This window comes from Pongo abelii, chromosome 8 (genome assembly GCF_028885655.2).
Source record: "Pongo abelii isolate AG06213 chromosome 8, NHGRI_mPonAbe1-v2.0_pri, whole genome shotgun sequence".
NCBI lineage: Eukaryota > Metazoa > Chordata > Mammalia > Primates > Hominidae > Pongo > Pongo abelii.
The window spans coordinates 25,561,721-25,584,696 of record NC_071993.2 but is presented as its reverse complement, the minus strand read 5'-3'; the positions used below and the strand labels follow the sequence as shown (position 1 = coordinate 25,584,696).

Here is a 22,976-nt window from a genome sequence, read left to right as displayed (position 1 = left end):
AAACAACTCAAATGGCCATCAACAGATGAATGGAAAAACAAAATGTGGTATATACATATGATAAAATGTTATTCATCATCAAGAAGAAATCAGGTTATAATATATGGTACCACATCAATGAATCTTGAAAACATTATGCTAAATAAAATAAGTCAGATATAAATGAATAAATATTACACGATTCCACTTATAGAAGGCATAAACATAGGCAAATTTGTAGCAACAGAAAGTAGAAGAGAGGTTACCAAGGGATAGAAAAATGGGATGTTATTGTACAATGGGTAGAGAGTTTGGTTTGTGATGATAAAAAAAAGTTCTGAAAATGAACAATAAAAATTTTACTAAAATAAAAATATGACATACCTATCTTTATTTTACCAAAATAGTCATTAGAACATCATAATTAACCTATTAGAATTTCACTTAAAAAAATCACTTCACATACTATATTAAAACATCTCATTTTCAAACAAAAAATTAGCATTGTTATTAAATCTCTTGTCAACTTCTAATTTTTTAAAAAGAAAGATGATAGAAATAGAGGAGAAAATACCAACTACAGTGTGTTCACGTTTTTAAAAAATCAATCTTTTCTTCTAAATTACTAAACTCAAAACATGCTAAAATTTACTAAAAATAAGTCAAACAAAAGATTATTTTCAGAAATGGTATATGCTGCTGTTCCTTCCAGTGTACCTTGTTTCTCTGAAATTTTCATCTGAAAATAAATTATACTAACACTTGACATTATTAAGCTGTAAGGAACCATACTCTCTCTTTGCGATCACGAATAGAAAAATGTTACTTATCATAATATTTAGTAAAAAATGTAGAATAAATTAAAAATATTTAATATTCAGGCTCTTTAAAATACTGTTTTAAAATTCTTGTTATTTTAGAAGAACACACTGGGCTCAAAATTATTCACAGTTTACTGACAGATTTCATCTTTAACCAAAGGCATAGGGACAAATGTGTGTAATTAGTTTCCTAAATGTTTCTGCAGAGTGAATTTTAATTTGCTCTCGGAGGTGTCATCCCACAAGTCCCACCCTGGAGTATAATGGAATCTCATTTGTGTCATTTAAAATGATAAAATGTTAAACCAATATTTCATCAATGATGGTTAGTAGTTAGTTACTATAGAGTTGATATTTTGGGCCTGGACAAATCTCTTTCAATTAAATGTACTAAAAATTAGACTTTCCTGGAAGAACCATGCAAATGAAAGACATAAGTATCTATACTATGTTATGTCTCTTCAACATGATCACCTAATATTTCATTTGAGAACAGAGAACTCTCTATTACCCCTACACATATTTGCTTGCTGCCCAAAAGGACTGGTTCAGCTGCTAGGTTTGACACTGCTATTGGTTTTCCTGTCTTTGATTTGCCAATTCACGGAACTACTCTAATATAAATAAAAGGAGCCTCAGTTCCAAAATGGTCCCTTTCTAGCAGGCCCTCAATGACATATGGTGCACATACGAAAGTCAACTAAGATGTGACATTTTAGGAATTCTGGTGAAACTGGATTAAAGAACATGGTTCACATGTCAGCAAAAGAGGAAGTAGAGAAAAAGTCTCAGATTCTAGCTTAGGTGCCATCCCTAGCCAGGTGTTTCCTGGCCCTCCCTCAGGGTGTCTTCTGGCATCTGAGAGCATGTACTTCTCTTCAGGTGTGTGTCTAGGTAGATGCCTCAGCCATCATTAGCACACGGGATTCTATCCCCAGGTTCACCTACTATAACAGCACATAGTTTCACAATCAACTGCCTTCTTGTTCTTGATAGGGAATAGAACCTCGAATTTGGTTTCACTCGGTGAATACCTTTTGAAAACTCAGTAAAGACCAGCAGTATTTATAAAAGTTTATATGAAGGATTTGCAGCCCTCCTATTTTTCAAGATCCAGGAGAAAAAAATAGATTTCATGCATAGAATCTGCTTAGAGTCCTAAGAATGGTTCTGAGGCTGATTCTGAATGAAATGGGAAAGAGAACCATGTGTGTCTACCATAGTCATGTAGCAGTAACATGTGGGCTGCACAGTGGCCAACCGTGATCTAGACACTCTAAAAGTACCTGCATTAACATCAGCCAAGAATAGTGTATCAGGACCACATTATGACACCCCTAAAGAGTTGATTTGCCTGTGCTGTATTTAAGTATTCAAACATCAGCACACATTGGGGAAATTAACAGAAACAGAGCCATGACTAGCCATATGTAGAAAGCTGAAACTGGATCCCTTCCTTACACCTTATACAAAAATTAACTCAAGATGGATTAAAGACTTAAACATTAGACCTAAAACCATAAAAACCCTAGAAGAAAACCTAGGCATTACCATTCAGGACATAGGCATGGGCAAGGACTTCATGTCTAAAACACCAAAAGCAATGGCAACAAAAGCCAAAATTGACAAATGGGATCTAATTCAACTAAAGAGCTTCTGCACAGCAAAAGAAACAACCATCAATGGCAACCTACAAAACGGGAGAAAATTTTCGCAACCTACTCATCTGACAAAGGGCTAATATCCAGAATCTACAATGAACTCAAACAAATTTACAAGAAAAAAACAAACAACCCCATCAAAAAGTGGGCGAAGGACATGAACAGACACTTCTCAAGAGAAGACATTTATGCAGCCAAAAGACACATGAAAAAATGCTCACCATCACTGGCCATCAGAGAAATGCAAATCAAAACCACAATGAGATACCATCTCACACCAGTTAGAATGATGATCATTAAAAAGTCAGGAAACAACAGGTGCTGGAGAGGATGTGGAGAAATAGGAACACTTTTACACTGTTGGTGGGACTGTAAACTAGTTCAACCATTGTGGAAGTCAGTGTGGTGATTCCTCAGGGATCTAGAACTAGAAATACCATTTGACCCAGCCATCCCATTACTGGGTATATACCCAAAGGATTATAAATCATGCTGCTATAAAGACACATGCACGCGTATGTTTATTGCAGCACTATTCACAATAGCAAAGACTTGGAACCAACCCAAATGTCCAATAATGATAGACTGGATTAAGAAAATGTGGCACATATACACCATGGAATACTATGCAGCCATAAAAAATGATGAGTTCATATTCTTTGTAGGGACATGGATGAAATTGGAAATCATCATTCTCAGTAAACTATCGCAAGAACAAAAAACCAAACATCGCATGTTCTCACTCATAGGTGAGAATTGAACAATGAGAACACATGGACACAGGAAGGGGAACATCACACTCTGGGGACTGTTGTGGGGTGGGGGCAGGGGGGAGGGATAGCATTAGGAGATACACCTAATGCTAAATGACGAGTTAATGGGTGCAGCACACCAGCATGGCACGTGTATACATATGTAACTAACCTGCACATTGTGCACATGTACCCTAAAACTTAAAGTATAATAATAATAAAGAAAAAAAAGAAACAGAGCCATGAAAATAATTATTGTATTCCATGTAAGAAAGCTCATCATTCACTACATTTTACAATATTGTCTATATAAAGATCCACAGGAGAAATTTCTTCCAAGACTCGGTGCCAGGAATATTTGAATTTCATCTCAGTGACTGGTTGGTTTTTATCTTATGGCTACGATGACTTGTTTTTTTTTTCCTCCCATTTGCACTGCTACTAGAAAACTCCAGGAAAGCCCTTCCTGCTGGCACTGGGTGAGAACAGTATCCCTGCCCTCATGGAATCCATTTGATATCTTAACCTCACCCTTGATTTCAACTAATTTTTTTCTATACTTATTTTCACTTAGCCTTAATTTATTAACTTACACTTTTAATCTTCTAGAAGTGTTTTTATTTCATATTCTGGAATAAGGCTAAATATACATGCATAAACTTTTCAACCTAGCTGTGTTATCTTTGGAAACTTAATCTCTCAGGGGCTGGATTTTCTTATCTATAAAATGAGAGGTTTCTCCATTCTAGTTCTGGACTGTTTTTCATCTTGCTAAATTAAAACCAGGAAAGTATTATAGTAACAAATTTTTCCTATATTACAACTTTTTTTCTTTTTTTCTAACTATTACTTTTTTTCTAACTATTATAACAACACAAGAAGGAGTATGTGTCCTAATTCTCAACATCCCTAATGAATTCATGATCAACACCCAGGAGAGGTTTCCATAACTTTCTCATTTTGAGGGTGGGGATGGAAACTGAAACTTCCTAGAAAAGCCAGTAATATCAATAAGTAGGTAAATAAACTGAGTTTTGTTTGCACACTAAGTAATCACTCTTGAAAAGGACAAAAAGTCATATATAAATAAATGCACAGTAAATGGTTTTTAAAGATTATCAGCACAGAAATATTTGTGCGATTGCATGTGTGCCTATGAATGAGTACTTATGGAGCTTGGGTGCCTACTTCAAAGAGGCACAGCTATGTTTCCCAACCTCTCATTCTTTTGAACTACTTTAAATGTCATACTTGGCCCCCAATGTGGGAAGCACACATGAATTATTAATTTTATAAAGAGGTCCACAAATTATGTTACAAAAGACAATCACCTAGTGAAGACTAAGTGTAAGGTATTTTACATGGATTATCTCATTAACTCTTTTAAATAATCCCAGAAGGTAAACTCCTTTAAAAAATTTGTAACAGATTTATTGAGATATAATACACATACTTTAATATTCACCTTTTTAAAGTATATAATCCAGTAGTTTTTAGCATATTGACACAGTGGTGCAACTATTACCATAATCCAATTTTGTAACATTTTTGTCTTTCCAAAAAGAACCCCTGAACTCATTAGTGGTAACTCCCCATTTTTCCTTCCTGGCAGTACCTGGTGACCACTAATCTACTTGTCTCTATGAATTTGCCTATTCTGAGCATTTCATTTAAATGAAATGATACAATATGTGGTCTTTGGTAACCATTTTACTTAGCAGTTTTCAAGGTCCATCCATGTCCTATGAACATTAGTATGCATATTTCTTTGTAGACATATGTTTTCGGTTCTTCTGGATATATACTGGGAGTGGAATTGCTGGATCATATCATACTTCAATTTTTAACTTTTTGAGGGACTGCCAAACTGTTTTCCAAAAGGGCTGTACCATTTTACATTTCCAACAGGAATGAATGAGAGTGTCAAATTCTCCACATCTGCAACACTTGTTACCATCTTTTCTATTTTTAGCTATGGTAGTGGGTACTGTCGGTTTGAGTTGCGTTTTCCTAATGACTATGTGTTGGTAATCTTTTCATAAACATTTTGGCTTATTTATATATTTTATTTGGAGAAATGTCTATTTAGATCCTTGGCTCACTTTTTAAATTGGTTTTACTTATCTTTAGTTATGTATCCTTTATATATTCTGGATACTATTCCTTATCACAGGTAGGATTTACAAATATCTTCTGCCATTCTGTGTGTTTCTTTTTTACTTTCTTGATGCTGTCTTTGATACAAAAAAGTTTTCATGAAGTCCAATTTATCTACTTCTTTTGTCATGTATGCTTGTGTTGTCATACCTAAGAACCCACTGCTTAACTGAAGCTCATGAAGATTTATGCCAATGTTTTCGCCTAATAAAAGTTTCTTGGGTTTTTACTCTCTCATTTCGATCTATGATCCATTTTAATTTAATTTTTGTATATGGTGTGTGAATGCCATTTTACAGAGGAGAAAACTAGACATAAAAAGGCTAAGCAATTCTCACAAAGTCTCACAGTATGCAAGGAGCTGAGACAGTATTCAAATCTAAACAATCTGGCTCATGAGTCTGCACACTTATTCGCAATTGTAATGGTACTTCTGTATTACAATTGGATTTTTTTGTCAAAATAGATGTAAATTGATAAATTATGTGAGATTTGTTCTCTTAATTATCAATAAGTAGAGAATGTAATACGAAACTCCAAAAGAAATGTCAATATTGCTACAAAAGAGATCGTCAAGTTTCTTCTTTATCCAAAGAAATGTTGCAAAGACACAGGAAATCTTTAAAAAGCAAATCTAAATTCTGCATTCTATAAATCTCCAATCTCTATACTGGAATGTTCTGTCATTTTTACAGTTGCTTTTAGCAATTGAAATCACAGCAGAAAATTGCACTGAACATTTCTTTTCATCAGCACACAAAGTCTATGTTCATTCACTTTATTAGCTTATATCCCCCTTATAGTATGTCACATTCTGTAGAAACTGATTCTTCGAAAGGCGACCATCTTAAAACTAGATAATGTTTAATTTATCAATTCCTACTATTAATAGTTTTTAATCTATAGAAATTTCGCTAAAATGACATGTAAAGTTATGTATTCTCATTATAGTCCTGTAAAGTAGGATTCTGGTCATTAAAATGACATTTCACGTGGAGGTCCAGGGAAATTAGCAAGGTTTAATAACTGGCAATGCTAAGTAACATTAACATTAAGACATTGGTCTTGTCAGAACTATCTCAGGTTTCTAAATACCCAATGTAATATTTTACCTACCATGTATTACTGACTCACTTAGCAGAGCAATCATTAATTATCAAAATCAATTAAAATTCATAGGGAACTGTGTGTTATCTACCATATAAATTAATTACATTATATCAGAGAGATTTCAGACAAGTTTATTAGACAGACCTTTCAATTCTACCCGCTATGCCACTGACAGGCTTTTTACAAAACCTATTAATTTTATCTAGGTAACAGTGGTTATATACTTCTCAACTCTACTTGCCTACTATTTTTATTATATAACACATAGTTTGTTGCAAAAGAAAGATAAGTATTGGTTAAATGAGGAGCTATCTGCCTGTCTGCACTTTCTTGCTGACTTAAAGCTTGATTTTAATTTGTGCTAGATTCTTCTGTTAATGAAACTGTCCATTTTAAATGACTATCAAAGTCTATAACATTAACATAATGAATACAATCTCCTAGAATCTCAACAGAGGCTTTATAATAATAAAACTGTTTAACTTGAGGCTTCATAATAGATGCCATTCACAGAGGGTATTTTTTTAAATTTCTAATGGGAACACTTTATACCTTCAATGAGCTCTGTAATCTAAACCAATCTGTACAACTCTGCCAGTATAAAGAGATCATTTGAATTTGGAAAAGGTTGGAAACTTTAGGTTTTGTTTTCTTTCCAAAGGCACAGATAAATTTCTGCAAGCATCAGAATCACAAATTCGAATACAACACTGGCTACATATAACTAATTGGGTGGCCAACTGGAGAAAGCTCCCCCAAAAGCTTTGTCCTGCACATTTTAACATTTCATCTACCCCTGACTGAAAGGCATACAAATGCTTCTACCCACCCCTTTTTATTGAGACAGGGCAGGGTCTCACTCTGTCAGCCAGGCAGAAATACAGTGGTGTGATCATAGCTCACTGTAGTCTTGAACTCTAGACTCAAGAGATACTCCTGTCTCAGCCTCCTAAATAGTTGGGATTATAGGCATGCACCACCACACTGGCTAGCTTTTTGTAAATTATTTGTTTATTTTTTGTAGAGACAGGGTCTTGCTATGTTGGTCAGGCTGGTCTCAAACTCCTGGCCTCAAGCAGTTCTCCAGCCTTGGCCTCCCAATGTGCTGAGATTACAGGCATGAGCCACTGCTTCTGGATTGTACTACTCTTGATTACTTAGACTAGAACCAAAGGACATGTTCTCTCCAAAACTGTGTAAGTTCTTCCCGGGATTGTTATTATTCTGGGACACTAATGTAAGACAGAATATAAGGTCATAAATAAATTCATTCTTCAAAGTATAATGCGCTAAAAATAGTTGAGTCATTTACCATTTTTAAACACGACTAAGAAAAGAAAAATATAATAAACATAACAAAGCTTCTTAGATACAAAAAAAATTAATAATACATTGGATGCTGGTAGAATAAGTTTCTCTAGAGGCCAAAGACATGATGTAAAGGAGAGTCATTTAAGTCAATGAAGCACTTGAGATCCAGGCTAAACAAGGGGAAACAGTCTGTAAATGTTAAAATAAAGTATCATGTTTTAATCTCTATTTTTCTGGTCAGCTAAAGAATATAACTTTCATGTTCTAGTCCAATCATATTACAGAAAGACTGCTGCTTAGTAGGGAAGCAACTTGAATTGGAAAATTCTGTTTGCTTAAAAAGATAAGAGGTTGCTCTATAATAGAGGATCATAACCAGGGTACCTGGGTTTACCTTTGCTTTGCGAAAGTGGTAGACCACCAGCATGCTAATGAAGTCGAGCAGCATACACAGGGCTTGGAAGGAGATGATGGCAAGTCGTAAATACTTATCCTCCTGGACGAAGCATGGGCTGTCATCCGCACAGAAGGGGCAGCCCTCCCTGCAAGGTAGGCAGACATAGGCTTCTTCTGATACATCTTTTGTACTTCCTGAAATATGTTGATCCGGACCCCTTCCTGAAAGTTCCAAATAAAACCACAGTGTCATTTGCACCTCTTAGGTAGGTAAGATTGAGTATAGAGTCAAAAGACATCCTTGACTCCTCATTTCTTTTCTCACTTATTAAAGACCTTTTGTCAACCCTCTTGCTAGGGGAAGGAGTTACTTTTCCTTTAGACTCTTACAAAATTCTTTTTATCCTTTTGATTTTAAAAATCATCATTGAGAGTGGTTGAGGGAAAATTAGCAAAAATGGAAATAAAGCTTCATGAGGGCAGGGAACAGTTTTCTAAGTTTTTTTGTTTTGTTTTGTTTTGGTTTGGTTTTTTTTGAGACGGAGTCTCACTCTGTCACCCAGGCTGGAGTGCAGTGGTGTGATCTCCGCTCACTGCAAGCTCCGCCTCCCGGGTTCACACCATTCTCCTGCCTCAGCCTCCCGAGTAGCTGGGACTACAGATGCCTGCCACCATGCCTGGCTAATTTTTTGTATTTTTAGTAGAGACAGGGTTTCACCATGTCAGCCAGGATGGTCTCGATCTCCTGACCTCATGATCTGCCCATCACTGCCTCCCAAAGTGCTGGGATTACCGGCGTGAGCCACCGCACCTGGCCTTCTAAATCTTTTATATCATTATCTACCACTCACCAACTGAAAAGCACAAATCATATTCCACAAATATTTGTCAGAGAATTAACCAGAAATAGGAATAAGAAAGTTGATGTTTTTATGTACCGAGTAAATACATGCATACCTTTGGGAACTTCTTGACCTAGATAGCACAGAATCCAAAATGAGACTTTGACTGCTCCTTAATTCATTCATCAGGGATCTCGTCTACCAAGTTCATTAGGTCTAAATTAGGTTAAATGGTATTTAATTGACAGTTGTTCAGTGTGCAATTGCCTAATGATGGTGCATCCTTTGCCCAGAGTACAGTCCATACTTACAAGCTATCATGTAATTTCCCACTTTGCATGCTCTTAGGACATTTTCACACTATTCACTTACTGCTATCGATCCTCCTTTTAATTTTACATTCTTCTGTCTCAGTTATCAAACTTAAGTTACTTCTGAAGCCCAATAGGTAAAGATTCTCTTTAATAGTTAAGATGAGTTTAGCACCAACATCTATCCAATTAATGCCAAATACTAAGAAAAAAAAAACCAGAAACAACTACTTTCAAGTCTGAATTCAACATAAAAGACATTAATGAATATGAACTCATTTCAGTATATAACAATTTTGATTAACTGAGGAATTTGGGAAAGAGGTTATTCTAGGTAACAGCATTTTAATAATACACAGTTTAACAGAAAGTCTTAGTTTCTTTCAACTCTTATTAAGGATTCACAATCTTTCTATAATGTATTTGTCTGCTTTGTTTCCTCAGTAAAGACAATAGCAAAAGCATAATTGAATATTTCTCTGATGATTGTGGATATAATGCTGTTTAAGAGTCATCATTCTGTTACATGATGAAAAGCAAATGGATTTTATTGTCAAGCAGACATGGTTCCCTACTCCAGATAACTCTGTGACATGAGACAACTCACTAGACCACTTGGGGTCTTAGTTTACTTATTTATGAAACGTAAATTGTTGTGGGACTAAATGAGATTATTTATTTATTTATTTATTTATTTATTTATTTTTGTGATGGAGTCTCACTCTGTCACCCAAGCTGGAGTGCAGTGGCATCATCTCGGCTCACTGCAACCTCTGCCTCCTAGGTTCAAGTGATTCTCCTGCCTCGGCTTCCTGAGTAGCTAGGACTACAGACACGCGCCACCATGCCTGGCTGATTTTTGTGTTTTTAGTAGAGACAGGGTTTCACCATGTTGGTCAGGCTGGTCTCAAACTTATCACCTTGTTATCCACCCGCCTCAGCCTCCCAAAGTGCTGGGATTACAGGTGTGAGCCACCGCACCTGGTTGAAATTATTAATATTTATAGAAATCATAGTGACTGGCTCTATCTCCTCTTCTCCAAATATAGGAGATGCAAAGAGTAATTAGGAATTCATGGTGCCTTAAAGATATTCCTCCAAAACAGAGAAGTTAGAAGAAAGAACTGAGATATAGAGTGGGTGTTAGAGAGAGAACCTGCAGAGATCTCTGGGAGTGGATAAGATAATTATTGGGAAATGTACAGAGGGAGATGCTATACAGGGAGGAGTATTTACAGTGTCATAACAGAAATGCAATTTACTAAAAAATGCTATAATGTGATCAATATGATGACTGAGAAAAGGCTACAAGATTTAATAATTATTTTATCCTTCACTGACCTATAAGGTAATAATCTCCAAAGAGTAGGAGATTTAGTCCCTAAGTTGCCAAGGCTTAAGTACTAAATAAGTAATAAGATAGAATATTATTTAAATAAATGCTCTATTGAATGAAAAAAGCAAGAAAAACTCATGGTTGATAGGAATAATTATGGTATTTTTAAAAAGCGATTTTGTTTTTTGTTTTCTTTGAAACAGGTGAGATCATAACACAACTGCCTCCAGGAAAAATGAGCCTTTGGAAATTGAGGAATTATATGAGAAAACTCGTAAAGAAAGTATTTGAGAAGTCATGATTGAATGTAATCAAGAGCATAGTTGGAGAAATTAACTTTAAGAATATTTGATATCTCTTCTTCTAACACTGGAAAAAAGTAGAGGTAAATCAAAGATTTTTTAAAAGATGTTTTGTTTTTTAGCAGAAAGAAGGGATCAGTTGAAAAAAAATACATTTTGAAGTAGAAAAAATGTGGCAGCCAATCTTGTAGTCTTATCCTTCTCAACAAAGCAGGTAAGAATACATATTGAGAGTGAAGAAGGCCTTTTTTGAGACTACAGACCTGAAAGTTGAGGCAGAAATATAATACAAGATGATTTGTCAGATCACTTGGCAGAAAAATAATCCAGTTAGAGTAAGACAGTATGCATTACTAAGAAACATAGTCAAGGTAGTTTGTGATTTTGTACAATTATTGGTAGCATACAAACAAATGCAGAGGATAGAACAGTCACAGACAGAGAATAAAGAAAGGATTGTGCTAATGACAGTTTTAGGCTTCTTTTCATGTGATTACAAAATGTGCTCCCAGACAGCAAGAGTGTGAGAGGAGGGGTAAAAAGGCGAAAGAGGAAAGCCAACACAAGGCTGTATAATGGAGCTGCAGCCTTCACTCCCTTGCAGCAGTTTGTGCTCTATCCTCCAGGGACTTCTTGAATCTGAGTCAATCATGGAGATAAAGGGGAAAACACGTCTCCATTATCAACCTTACTCATTGATAAAGGGTTTCCAGAATCATCAACCGCCTCCATGTGGCTGCATTATGCACACTTGAGTCCAAAGCAGGTTCTCACATCTTGTGCCATGAACACAGAGGTACCTCATAGCAGAACAGGAAGTGAGAAGCATGATATGAGGAAAGGCACACCACAAGGGCACTTAAACAAAGCCATTCGAAACCTTCAGGAAATGGTGATCACAATGGGTAGAGAAAGAGATAAGGCCAAGAGCAATTTGAGATGATGAAAAAAAGGTATCCAATGCAGAGGAAGACTTGAAGAATCATAGGGCACACAAGTCAAAAACTAAGAAGTATGAGAAGCTAGGATACTGAGAAAACAATGGGTTAACTCGAGTACAAACTGGATAATTACATAAGTGAAGTCAGAGTCATTTCACTGAGTAAGATAAAGGTGTCAAGGATTCAGAAGGTCTGAGGATGGTGACTACAATGTCAAAAGTCATAGAGCACTGTAGAATAGGAGATGATAAAGTATGGGCTCTAAGATTCAGATTTGAGACACAGAGGTTAGGATTTCCCCCTTCTGGACAAGATGGAAGAACAGGGATTAAATTTACCTTCCCATTAGAAACAACCAAACACAATGGACAAATTGAATCATGATGGTTTTACCAGGCACTGGACATTAGCAACAAAGGACACTGAATCCTAACAGGTGCAAGCACTCCCCACACAAACCAAAATACCACAAAAAGAACTACAATAGAAGTTAAATTAATCAAAAAAGTATCTGTGAAGGTATTGTTTGTTTTGGAAAATAGTCCTTCTTACACAAATCTTTGCTTTCTTGCTTCAACTAAATAGGCTGACCTTTTTTCACTGGCTTAGGAAGATATTGGCAACATTTAAACTAAACAGTATACATTATTTACTTTCAATACAAATGAAACTTGAAACTTCACCCACATCAGCTAAGGTTTAATTCTCTGAGATGGGATAAGCAGAGATATTTAGCACCTCGAATCACTCAAACTCGAAAAATATTGCAGTATGTTAACTGCTCATATATTTAAGCTTAGTTTTTGCAGGGTTAGGGTTAGGGTTAGGGTTTTGGGTAGAGGAGTAACATGATATGCTTTACATAATTAAAGGATTGCTTTGGTTGTATAGAGAACATACTATAGAAGACAAGGGAAAGAGCAGGGATAGTGGTGAGAAGCTACTGTAATAATCCAGGTGAGACTTGATAGTGGCTGGGACCACAGTATAGCAGTAAAAATGGCTGCACGCAGAGTTTGAAGGTGGAGTCGACATAATTTTAGATGACTTGGTTATCATGTGAGACAGAAAGAAAAGCATCAAGGCTGTCTCCAAGGTGTTTAGTATGAATGAGTGGAAGAAAAAAGTTACCATTAACCAAGAAGGGAAAGAACATATGTGGAGAACGCTTTGGAAGAGATCATAAGTCCGATCTTGACATGTCAGGTTAAGGAAGTCTACTTGAGATCCAAGTGATGACGCCTAAAAGGCATCTTGATATATGTGAAAAAGGCCTGCACCGAAAATAAATATTTGAAAATAATGGGCACTTAGGTAGTATTTAGAGCCACAAGACTAGATAATATTACTGAAAGAATGAATAAAAATAGCAAAGATACCTACGGCCCCCCAATATTAGTGCCAAACAAAATTCTTAATTATCCCCAAACTGTCTCTCACTCTGCCTATTTTACAAGAAGCAATGCATTATTTCTTTCTTTAACTGCACATGCAGAAAGCTTTAACAGAAAATAACATTTTTTTCTGAATTTATATGCAAATTGCCACTACCAAACAGCTAAAGCTGCTATTTTCATCTTGGTCCCCAGAAAGCAGAACTTGAGATAAGAACTTGGACATAGATATCTGATTTAGGAGATGACTCCTAAAACAAGGTGTAAAATATAAAAATAAGTAATTCAAAATCTAAGCTGTTGGAACTCTAGATTATTTTGAGCCTTAAAGGAATGTGATTATGGGGCCCAAGTCACATAACCTGCAGCTATAACCTTTGTATCTTTGATTATAGATTAGCCTTATTCCTTACCTACATTGTTTTGTAAAATGTTGCAAGTGACTAAAAGGCACCAGAAAAGATCACCTTCCTCTTCATTGTTGATCTTAATGATCTTTATGATAGATTAACTTCCCTCCTACTAATTCTTTCTCACACAAAGACTTCATGACTATCACATTGTCATGAGATGGAATGTTAAATACAGTTTTGTAAACTGGAAAGAAAATGAAAACCAGCTGTAAAGAAAAGAAATTAAGCCAGATGGAAAAGAAAACAAATTATAACTAATTAAATTGTTGTAACTCATAAACCAACTTTTTATAGAAAATACTGCAATCCTATTAAATTTATTTGTTTTCTTCCAATAAGAAAGACATTTAACTTTTAACTTCACAGCACTGACCACAGTTCTCTGGCATCCGTGTTTCCCAGCTGGCTATTCCCAGCTTTTTGCTTGAATAAACTCTTTTAAACTGAAATCTGATCCTTTCAACTATTTCAGGTTGACCAAAAGTAGAGTGATAGAAGGAGATCAGATATAGTAAGACAAGGAAGAAAGAAAAGGTAATAAAAGGTAGATTATTGAGTTGGATATTACTCTGAGCAAATGGGGGATCAATCCTGCTGGGATCCCTCTAAAAACTGTATACAATGCCCTTCAGATCTGACTTTCCAGAGGATGGAAGGCTAGAATATTTATCCAGCAACTACCAATCCTTTTGTTTGACAGTTATCCCAGGAAACTTCCATTTCACCACACTTCTGGGCAAGGGCTGAGCAAGGTTAGAGGGCTTCAGAGACAGCCCTGAGGCAGAAAAGAAAATAAATTCTGTGGACACTTGAAGTTGGCCACTGGCAACATGTTCAGTAATAGTAACTGTCTACTGTAGCTAAAATCTAAGGTGAGTCAACAGTATGTGATACAGGGCATGAAAAGCTTGTATCATAGCTTCCACATTCCAAAGTGAGCTGTCTCTGGCAGCATTCATATAGAATAGAATTTGAATGGTGCCCCTAGATTTGAACAACATGGTAATCATGTGATGGACATGGAAAAGTGAACTAACTTGGCATCTTGTAGGTCACTAAGATAACTCTAATCATGATGTTAAAGGCTTTCCTTTACATTCACAAAACAACTTACTTCCTAGAAATAGTTTATTCTTGCCTGTGGTCATTTTTGCTCCTTTATAATACTAAATTTAAATCAATTTGTTAAATATAGTAGAGAATGAAATAAATTTCTTCCAGTTAAACCACTGCACCTAAAGAGTAGAGCCCTCTCTATTTCACTCTTCGCTGTGTTGATCGTAACTCAACTGCTGTATGGTGGGATACTCTAATATCTGGGCTAATCAAACTACCCAAGCAGGGCTTTTAACATCTGGAGGCCCAATAAGCTGACATCATCACCAAAGGAACAACCTTAATGTCATGTTAGCAAAAAAAAAAAAAAAAAAAAAAAAAAGGAAATTGTTTCTCTTGTCAGATTTTGCCAAATTCTACTAATAATTATAGAATATTGTCAAACTAAGCCATTATGAAACATTCTAAACAATTGGGCTTAGGATCAGCTATTTATTTCTTTTTTGTAAGATATATCCTAGAGTTTAAAAAAAGTATCTTTTGCAATTAAAAATGCAGTACATTCTTTTAGAAATGTATTTGTGTGGGTTAAATTTATATAATTAATGAAAAATTAGTCTCCCTTCCTTCTCTTACTAGAAAATGTTATTTCTAAATCAGACTTAGATATCATTTCTGCATTATAATAGAAAGATACATATCTTTTTACTAATCCAATCTTATTGTTCATCTATCTTTCCTAATAACGGTCTCTTCTACATTGACATAATTTGTTATTCACATAAATTAAGGTTCTTTCATAGTGACTGCAATGTTCTCCAATTTTGATTCACCGGGAAGACTGAGTTCCTTGTCTAGATTCAACCTTTTGAAATGGAGAATCGGGGATAGAATTTTGGAACATATGAATTGCAGACAGTATGCTGAATAGTCCACATTTGCTGTCCAAAGGTGGACTTCAATGTATTTCCTTTGTGCCATCATTGTCCAGAGATCCACATCAACACGGAGAGCTTTCCATGACTGATATACTCTGTCTCTGCTCGGTTCTTTTCCGAAGGCCACGTGCCATTGTGATTTTCTTTACTTGCCGGTATTATTCTACTCTGCTTACTGCTAGAGTTCCACAGATCTATACGGTATGTGAAAAGAAACTGTGAGCTCTCTAAGAATAGGACGATGGGTTTATATCTTTATTTTCCCACCTATATTAAAATTACAAAAGACTCAAAATACTGGGCCATAAAATACAGTCATGAGTGCAGGACATAGAAAAAGCCTATACACTTTATTATCTTCCTCAAGTAGGAGAGAAATCGTAGTTAACAGGTATTCTATCTACTGAATTAGTAGCAACTAGATATAAGGTTGAAAACTGAATGTAACTCCAAACAATTCTGTATTTCCTGATATGGGAAGTACATTGTTGGATAAATATTTCAGTATTCATGTATAAAAGGCAACTTGTTGGAAAATAAATTATGAGCACATTTTATTCTTTGTGCTCACAAATATCATGAGATCAATTCACAAACGGCAAACAGTAACATGCCATCATAAAAAACTGCCTCTTTAACAATGTATTTAACTTATTTGACTATCAAAATTCATGAGTTTCTATAAGGAACACAAAGTTGTAAAAGAGAGAGAAAGCAAAACCAAAAGTCAAGAGACTTGATTTCTAAAGCTCAAAAAGCAACTAAAATTAAAGACAGAGCTTTTGATATTGAGTGTTTCCTTTAGTACTCAAAGCACAATTTAATAATCTTCTAGTTCTGAAAATATTTTGCTGATTTATGCTGAAGTTCTCTATCTAGGAAAAGAGAACATATGCAGCTAGTAGAAATCATACTACTACTACATAATAAGAAGCTCTATTTAATGGTATCTTAAGCTTATGATTGTTTAAAAGTTTACATTCTTTGAGATAGGGGCCATGATTTATAGATGTATCTCTTTATACACTTAGCACCTTAGTAGTTTATACATATTGGATACTCAATAAACAATTGTTACCAATGAAAGTGCTCTCTCAAAAGAATAAATTAACTGATCTATAATACAGATGCTTAGTTGAAAATAATATTCAACCCACTACTTCATTGTTCATGCTCTCAAACCATGTATGCTTAAGAAATTTAATTAAAGTAGTATTTTTCAAGGTGCTGGAAACAAACTAGAAAAACACATTAAGAATATGAGTTAGCACAGCTGACTTTGGCACCTATGGGCAAATCTGTTTAGAAACCATGTTGTATCAAAATTTGATTTGGAAATCTCAGTTCTGAGCAACTAGAAACACATCCTCCATGCACAGAATGCCAATCTGCCTTGCTGAAATCTAAAAACCCTTGAAGATGAGACTTAGAACTTTCAGATAAAACAAATACTTCCTGAAGACAAATGGCAAATGTATAAAGCTATATAGCTTTGGCAGTAGCAGCTCTTTAGTTTCCTATATGAGTATTGCCTTGAGAAAAAATATAGAGAAGGACATTGGGAGAAGGTCACAGTAGCATTTACAGGCCATCTGAGGAATCTAAAACTTTCACCTGTAATCATAAGCCTGCCAAAATAAATTGTGACAATTTGTGAACAGTATGTTAACTTATTTGCTTGCCTTATTTTATTTCATTGACAAGAATAAAAACATAAAACTTCTAGATATTTTTATATAAATATACTCATATTTATAGAAACTAGTAAAAGTATAAACCTTAGAATGGTTAAGCAAACCACAGTGCATTTATTCAATGGAATTCTATGTAACTATTAAAATTATGTTCAAGAAAACTATGTATATTTTAAATAAATATAATTCCAAATTTTTAGAAAGATGATATATGCAGACATTTGTTACAAACTATAAACTGAAGAGAATTAAATGAAAAATAGACTTTGAATGGTCTTTAAAATTCTACTTTTGTATACATTCCAAAGTTTATTGAATGAGTATATAATATTTTTATATTAAAATAACTTAAAGCCATATCTCTTTTGATAGCAATAAATTCACTTTGGTAAGTGAATTTTAGCTCCAAATCACAAATATCTAATTAACCCACCAAAGCTACAATTATTGAAATATTTAAGTCCTTTGAATTTAAACAGATATTCTGAAAGTTAGATTTTGTAACTTATAACTGTGATATAATTTAAATTTTACAGAAAATCTACAAGAATAGTAGAAATAAATCCAATATATTCTTTACCCAGATTCATCAATTATTTACATTCTGCTGTATTTACTTTACCATTCATATTGTCTTGATAGATGTTTATAAATTTAAATGTATACTATTCTTCCTGAACCATGTGAGTATAGGATGGAGATTGTATATCCCTTTACCCATAGACACTTCAGCTAGCATGTCCTATGAAAAGGGCATCCTCGCACAAAACCACATTACAGTTATCAAAGTTGGAAATTTAATACTGATACAATATTATCATCTAATACATAGCCCATAGTCAAATTTCGCCAATTGCCAGAATAATGTCCTTTGCGGCTACTTTTCTCCATCTAGGGTGAAATCTAGGATCATGCATTGAATTTACTTGCCATGTTTCTTAGCCTCTGATTTGAAACAGTTTCTCAGCATTTCTTTGTTCTTTTCAACTTTGAGATTTTTGGAAAGCACAGACCTGTTATTTTGTAGAATGCCCCTCAGTTTTGATGTGCCTGATATTTCCTCATGATTAGATTCAGAATATTAACTTTTGGCAGGAACACCGTAAAAGTAATGCTGTGTCCTCAGTGTAACATACCAGGAGGCACAAGGAGTCAGTTTGCCCCAATAATTGATGATGCTACTTTGATTAATTACTTGGGAAGGTGGTGTGCCACAAGTCTGTTCACTGTAGGTTTTTTCTTTGTAAATAGTAATTTGTGGAGAGATACTTAGAGGCAATGTAAATACCTTGTATCTTATCAAAGTTTCTAAATTTGTTAAAAGTCGGGTAGGAATATGTTCTGAATGTTATATTTTATTTTTAAAATATTATGATTTTGTGTAAGAAATGTATTTTTACTTAGGGAAAAAAGAAAACACAGAAGCAAAAAGAAAACAAAAATTACAAATAATTTTACCATGCAAAGACAATTGTCACTATTATGTTGGTAAATGAAGCTTCAGACATTCTTCCTACCACAGTGAGCTAATTAATAGTCAAATTTCCCTGCCAGAGGTCTTGCTTTAATATTTGGGGAAAGATGATTGTTAATATAAATAAGTCTCTAATTAGCAGTCTAGTAAAGTAAAATAATGCAAATATATAAAATTATATTAAATAAGGGGAAAAGTCTAATAAAGTAGTATTTCAGCTAGTGGAGGAAAAGGAAGATTTTTGGAGGACTGAAGTATTATATCTCAGTCCACAGCCCATTTTTAGGACAAGTGAACTGAAGGAATCTGAGATCTGGAAATATGTTCAATTTGCATTTTTCATTAGTCCCTACAAATAAGACTAATGAAAAATATATGAAAATTGAGCAAATTACTGAGGCAAAAACATAAGACCAGCAATCGGATGGAGAATCTTTCTTCTACAACTAGAGTAAAACTGATTACGACTAGGTTCCTATAATACAGTAAAAGCCTAGCTTCAGAACGAGTCTACGAGGTTGAAGTCAGACCAGTGGTGAAAGTGACGATGCTATTTATGAGATTGTGGTGTTCAAGCTCTTTTAATCTATTCCGTCTAAGTTTAGAATAGATACTAGAGACTGATACTACTGAGCTTAGTCTACAGAAAGCAAATTTCCCAACTCCCCAGCCATGAAACAGAGTAGGAAGAGAGTGTGAGACTCAAGCGAGGGAAGAAAACCAAGACTCATCCCAGAGACAAGTCAGCCTTGCTTACCATTTGCTGTAGAGCTCAGCCAGAATCCCTAAACTGTACTGCTTTCAAAGAGCTTCCCTTCCAGAACTGCGTACTCTTTATGTCTCTAATTACTTTGTTGTCTTTTTCCTCCCATTGCATCTTCTCATATCAATAGCACTAGATTTAGGTAAGTAGAGATTGTCATTTTTGGATATGGATCACTTGTAAATTTGGATTTGGAAATGTACACAGGCTGAAGTCAATCCAAAAGGCCAAAGAAATAAGACTGGAAGACTGGTACTATATCCACACAAAAGATAAAAGCAGTTTCACTGAAGACAGAATCCATACTAAGACAGATGAATTTGAGGAAGATGAGCTAGTCACAAGCTTGTGTTTCATCAGCTTGGAAGGGAACAACCTGGATTTGAAGAGACAGCAAAACATCAGTACTTGGTTATTCTGAAATCCTGCTACCATCCAGATGTCAGATCCTGCTAACTCACATATGATTACCAATTTCAAGAGAGATGCCAGGAACAAGGTCTCTGGGCTGCCAGCACAATTTCAAATCATGTTATTTGAATACATTCTGTTGGTCTTCATGAGCCATTTGTTTACTGTGGGCCTAGGTCTAAATAAAGATTTTTAAATCACTTCATATTTTAACAGAATTTTTAAGTCATATTTATATTTTCTCTAAGAGATCAGCACCACATCTTAGCTCCTCTCTCCAAAGGGGACACAAGACTACAAGAGATTTAGGAATTTGGGGTCTTTTTCTATATTTACAATTATAAATTAAGTGAATTTTATCTTTGCTGTATATCCTTTCTGTTTCTCCCTATTAGGCAGCTAATTTCCTCCTATTGTAGAATTCATTCTCCAAAGGTCCTAGCTAAAGTCACTGGTTATCCTAATATAATAAAATATTTGAGATAAGGTGCTAATGACCAGTGTGCTTAGGAGCTATCTCTTTACATGCATGGTTAATGTTTTGTTTTTATATGTGTGTGTATGTGTATTCAATTATTTAACTGTATATTGATCACTTATTATATGCCATGTACTGTGCTAGCAGTTTTCCATGTTAGCTCATATGTTGGGTCCCTAATGCCTTTCTTACCTTTGGCCCAAGAGCTACATGCGGTCATTCCTTATCTCACAGATACCTCATCAAGAAAGTATAAAAATAACATTCCCTATAACTTGCCTGGATACTATGATGAAGAGACCTAATAAATTAAAACATGGAAACATGCAATATATTCTCATATAAGCCCAAAATAAAAAAATATATATTGAGTAGTTCTTGGATGATGACCCTGGTGAGTTACACAGCTCATATTCCTAGTCAGGTTGTTGTACTCTTTCTTTAGGACAAGAAGTGATTAATGTTGGATTTTCATGCAACTTGACAAGGCCATCAGGAAAGATATTTCTGGTCAAAGAGTACTTTACTGCAGTGGTCCCCAACCTTTTGGGCACCAGAGACTGGTTTCATGGAAGACAATTTTTCCATGGACTAAGGTAGAGGGCATGCGGGATGACAGTTCGGGGATGAAGCTGCTCCACCTCAGATCATCAGGCATTAGATTCTCATGAGGAGCATGCAATCTAGATCCCTCACACATGCAGTTCACATTAGGGTCTGCACTTCTATGAGAATCTAATGCCACCACTGATCTGATAGGAGGCAGAGTTTGGGCGTTAATACTGTCTCACTGATATGGTTTGGCTCTGTGTCCCCACCCAAATCTCACCTTGAATTATAATCCACCAAGTGTCAAGGGCAGGAACAGGTGGAGATAATTAAATCATGACAGCAGTTTCCCCTATGCTATTCTCATGATAGTAAGCGAGTTCTTGTGACATCTGATGGTTTTATAAGGGCCTTCCCCCTTCGCTCAACACTCATTCTCTCTCCTGCCACCCTGTGAAGAGGTGCCTTCCACCACAGTTGTAAGTTTCCTGAAGCCTCTCTAGCCATGTGAAACTGTGAGTCAATTAAATCTCTTTTCTTTATAAATTACCCAGTCTTGACTATTTCTTCATAGCAGCATGAAAATGGGCTAATACACTCACCCACTGCTCATCTGCTGTGCGGCCTGGTTCCTAACAGGCCATGAACTGGCACCAGTCTGCCGCTCAAGAGTTGGGGACCCCTGCTTTACTGGCTTCAAATTACAACATGCAGCGACTGTTCTGCTCTGTCACTGAGGAAGGTTGGTCTTGGCTAAGTATGTGCTGAAGTCAAAGCTGAATCAAAGCTGAACTCAATTATAGACCATCTTCCTGAAAAGAGTGGCCTCTCTCTCATGGCTGCAATGGGTATAACATGGGAGTTAGACTTACACAGAGAAGCAGCCTTTTCTTAGAGTGTAGGTCCAGTAAGAAAACACTGGCTTTTAAAATAAGGAAGAAAGTAGGAGTGTGCAAATTAAATAAAGATAAGTTGTTAAAGGTTAACCAGTTTCTCCTGGTAGTGTTATAAGCAAATGGCATAGTCATTCTCTGATTCTACAATATTTAGATGTTTTATTTCAGTCACATAGTGGGAGCTGAGAACAAATGTGGGTAAACCAGATACAAAATACCTTCACAGAACATAAGCTAAAACCTTTTCCCTTAATCCTTCAGTGTTGAATCATATGTTATGTCTGGACCATAAACGTGAAAAATGCCAGAGTAGCTCTGGTGTCGCCATGGTCTGGCACACACACACCAAAAAGCATAATCATCCTTAAAATATATTACCAGGATTGCTATTGTATATTTGCAATTGCTGCATTATAAATGATCAAAAGTTTAGAGGCTTAAGATGTCTGTTTATTATTTCCCTGTTTCTATTGAATAGAAGTCTTGGCACAGTGTAACTGAGTTCTCTGTTTAGGGTCTCACCAGGCTGAAATCAAGGTTTTGGCTAGGCTGCGTTCTCATCTGGAGCTCACGGTCCTCTTCTGAGAGTATTCAGGCTGTTGGAAGAATTTACTTCCCTGCAGTTGTAGTACTGGAAGTCCTTGTTTTCTCATGGGCTATTAGTAGGGTTTGCTCTCAGTTCTTAGAGGCTGCTCTCAAGCCCCAACCACATGGCTCCCTCCCAACAAGGTAGCTTACTTCTTCAAAGCCAGTAGAAGATTCTCTCTCTCCTTCCAGTCTGCTATGACGGAGTCTTAGATAAAATAATATAATCACAAAAGTGACTATATCCTCACTCTCTTATCTTGCTAAATAACAGAACCTAAGCAAGGGAGTGACTATCCCAGCAAATTTATAGATGACACCCACACTTAAGAGGATGTGGAAGCAGAACCTGGGAGGCCACCTTAGAATTCTGCCTACAACAACTCACTCAGAACAAGGACTAAAC

The 22,976-nt window shown here is 35.6% G+C and overlaps 1 protein-coding gene across 1 annotated transcript in view; it reads right to left on the bottom strand.

Annotated features, from left to right (window-relative positions):
* The window catches only part of GPR158 (G protein-coupled receptor 158), a 424,507-nt gene that overhangs the window by 179,018 nt on the left and 222,513 nt on the right, over window positions 1-22,976 (bottom strand). Inside the window, exon 4 of the mRNA XM_002820608.5 lies at window positions 8,186-8,409. Coding sequence (XP_002820654.2) covers window positions 8,186-8,409 — 224 coding nt within the window. The remainder of the gene's footprint in view (window positions 1-8,185; window positions 8,410-22,976) is intronic.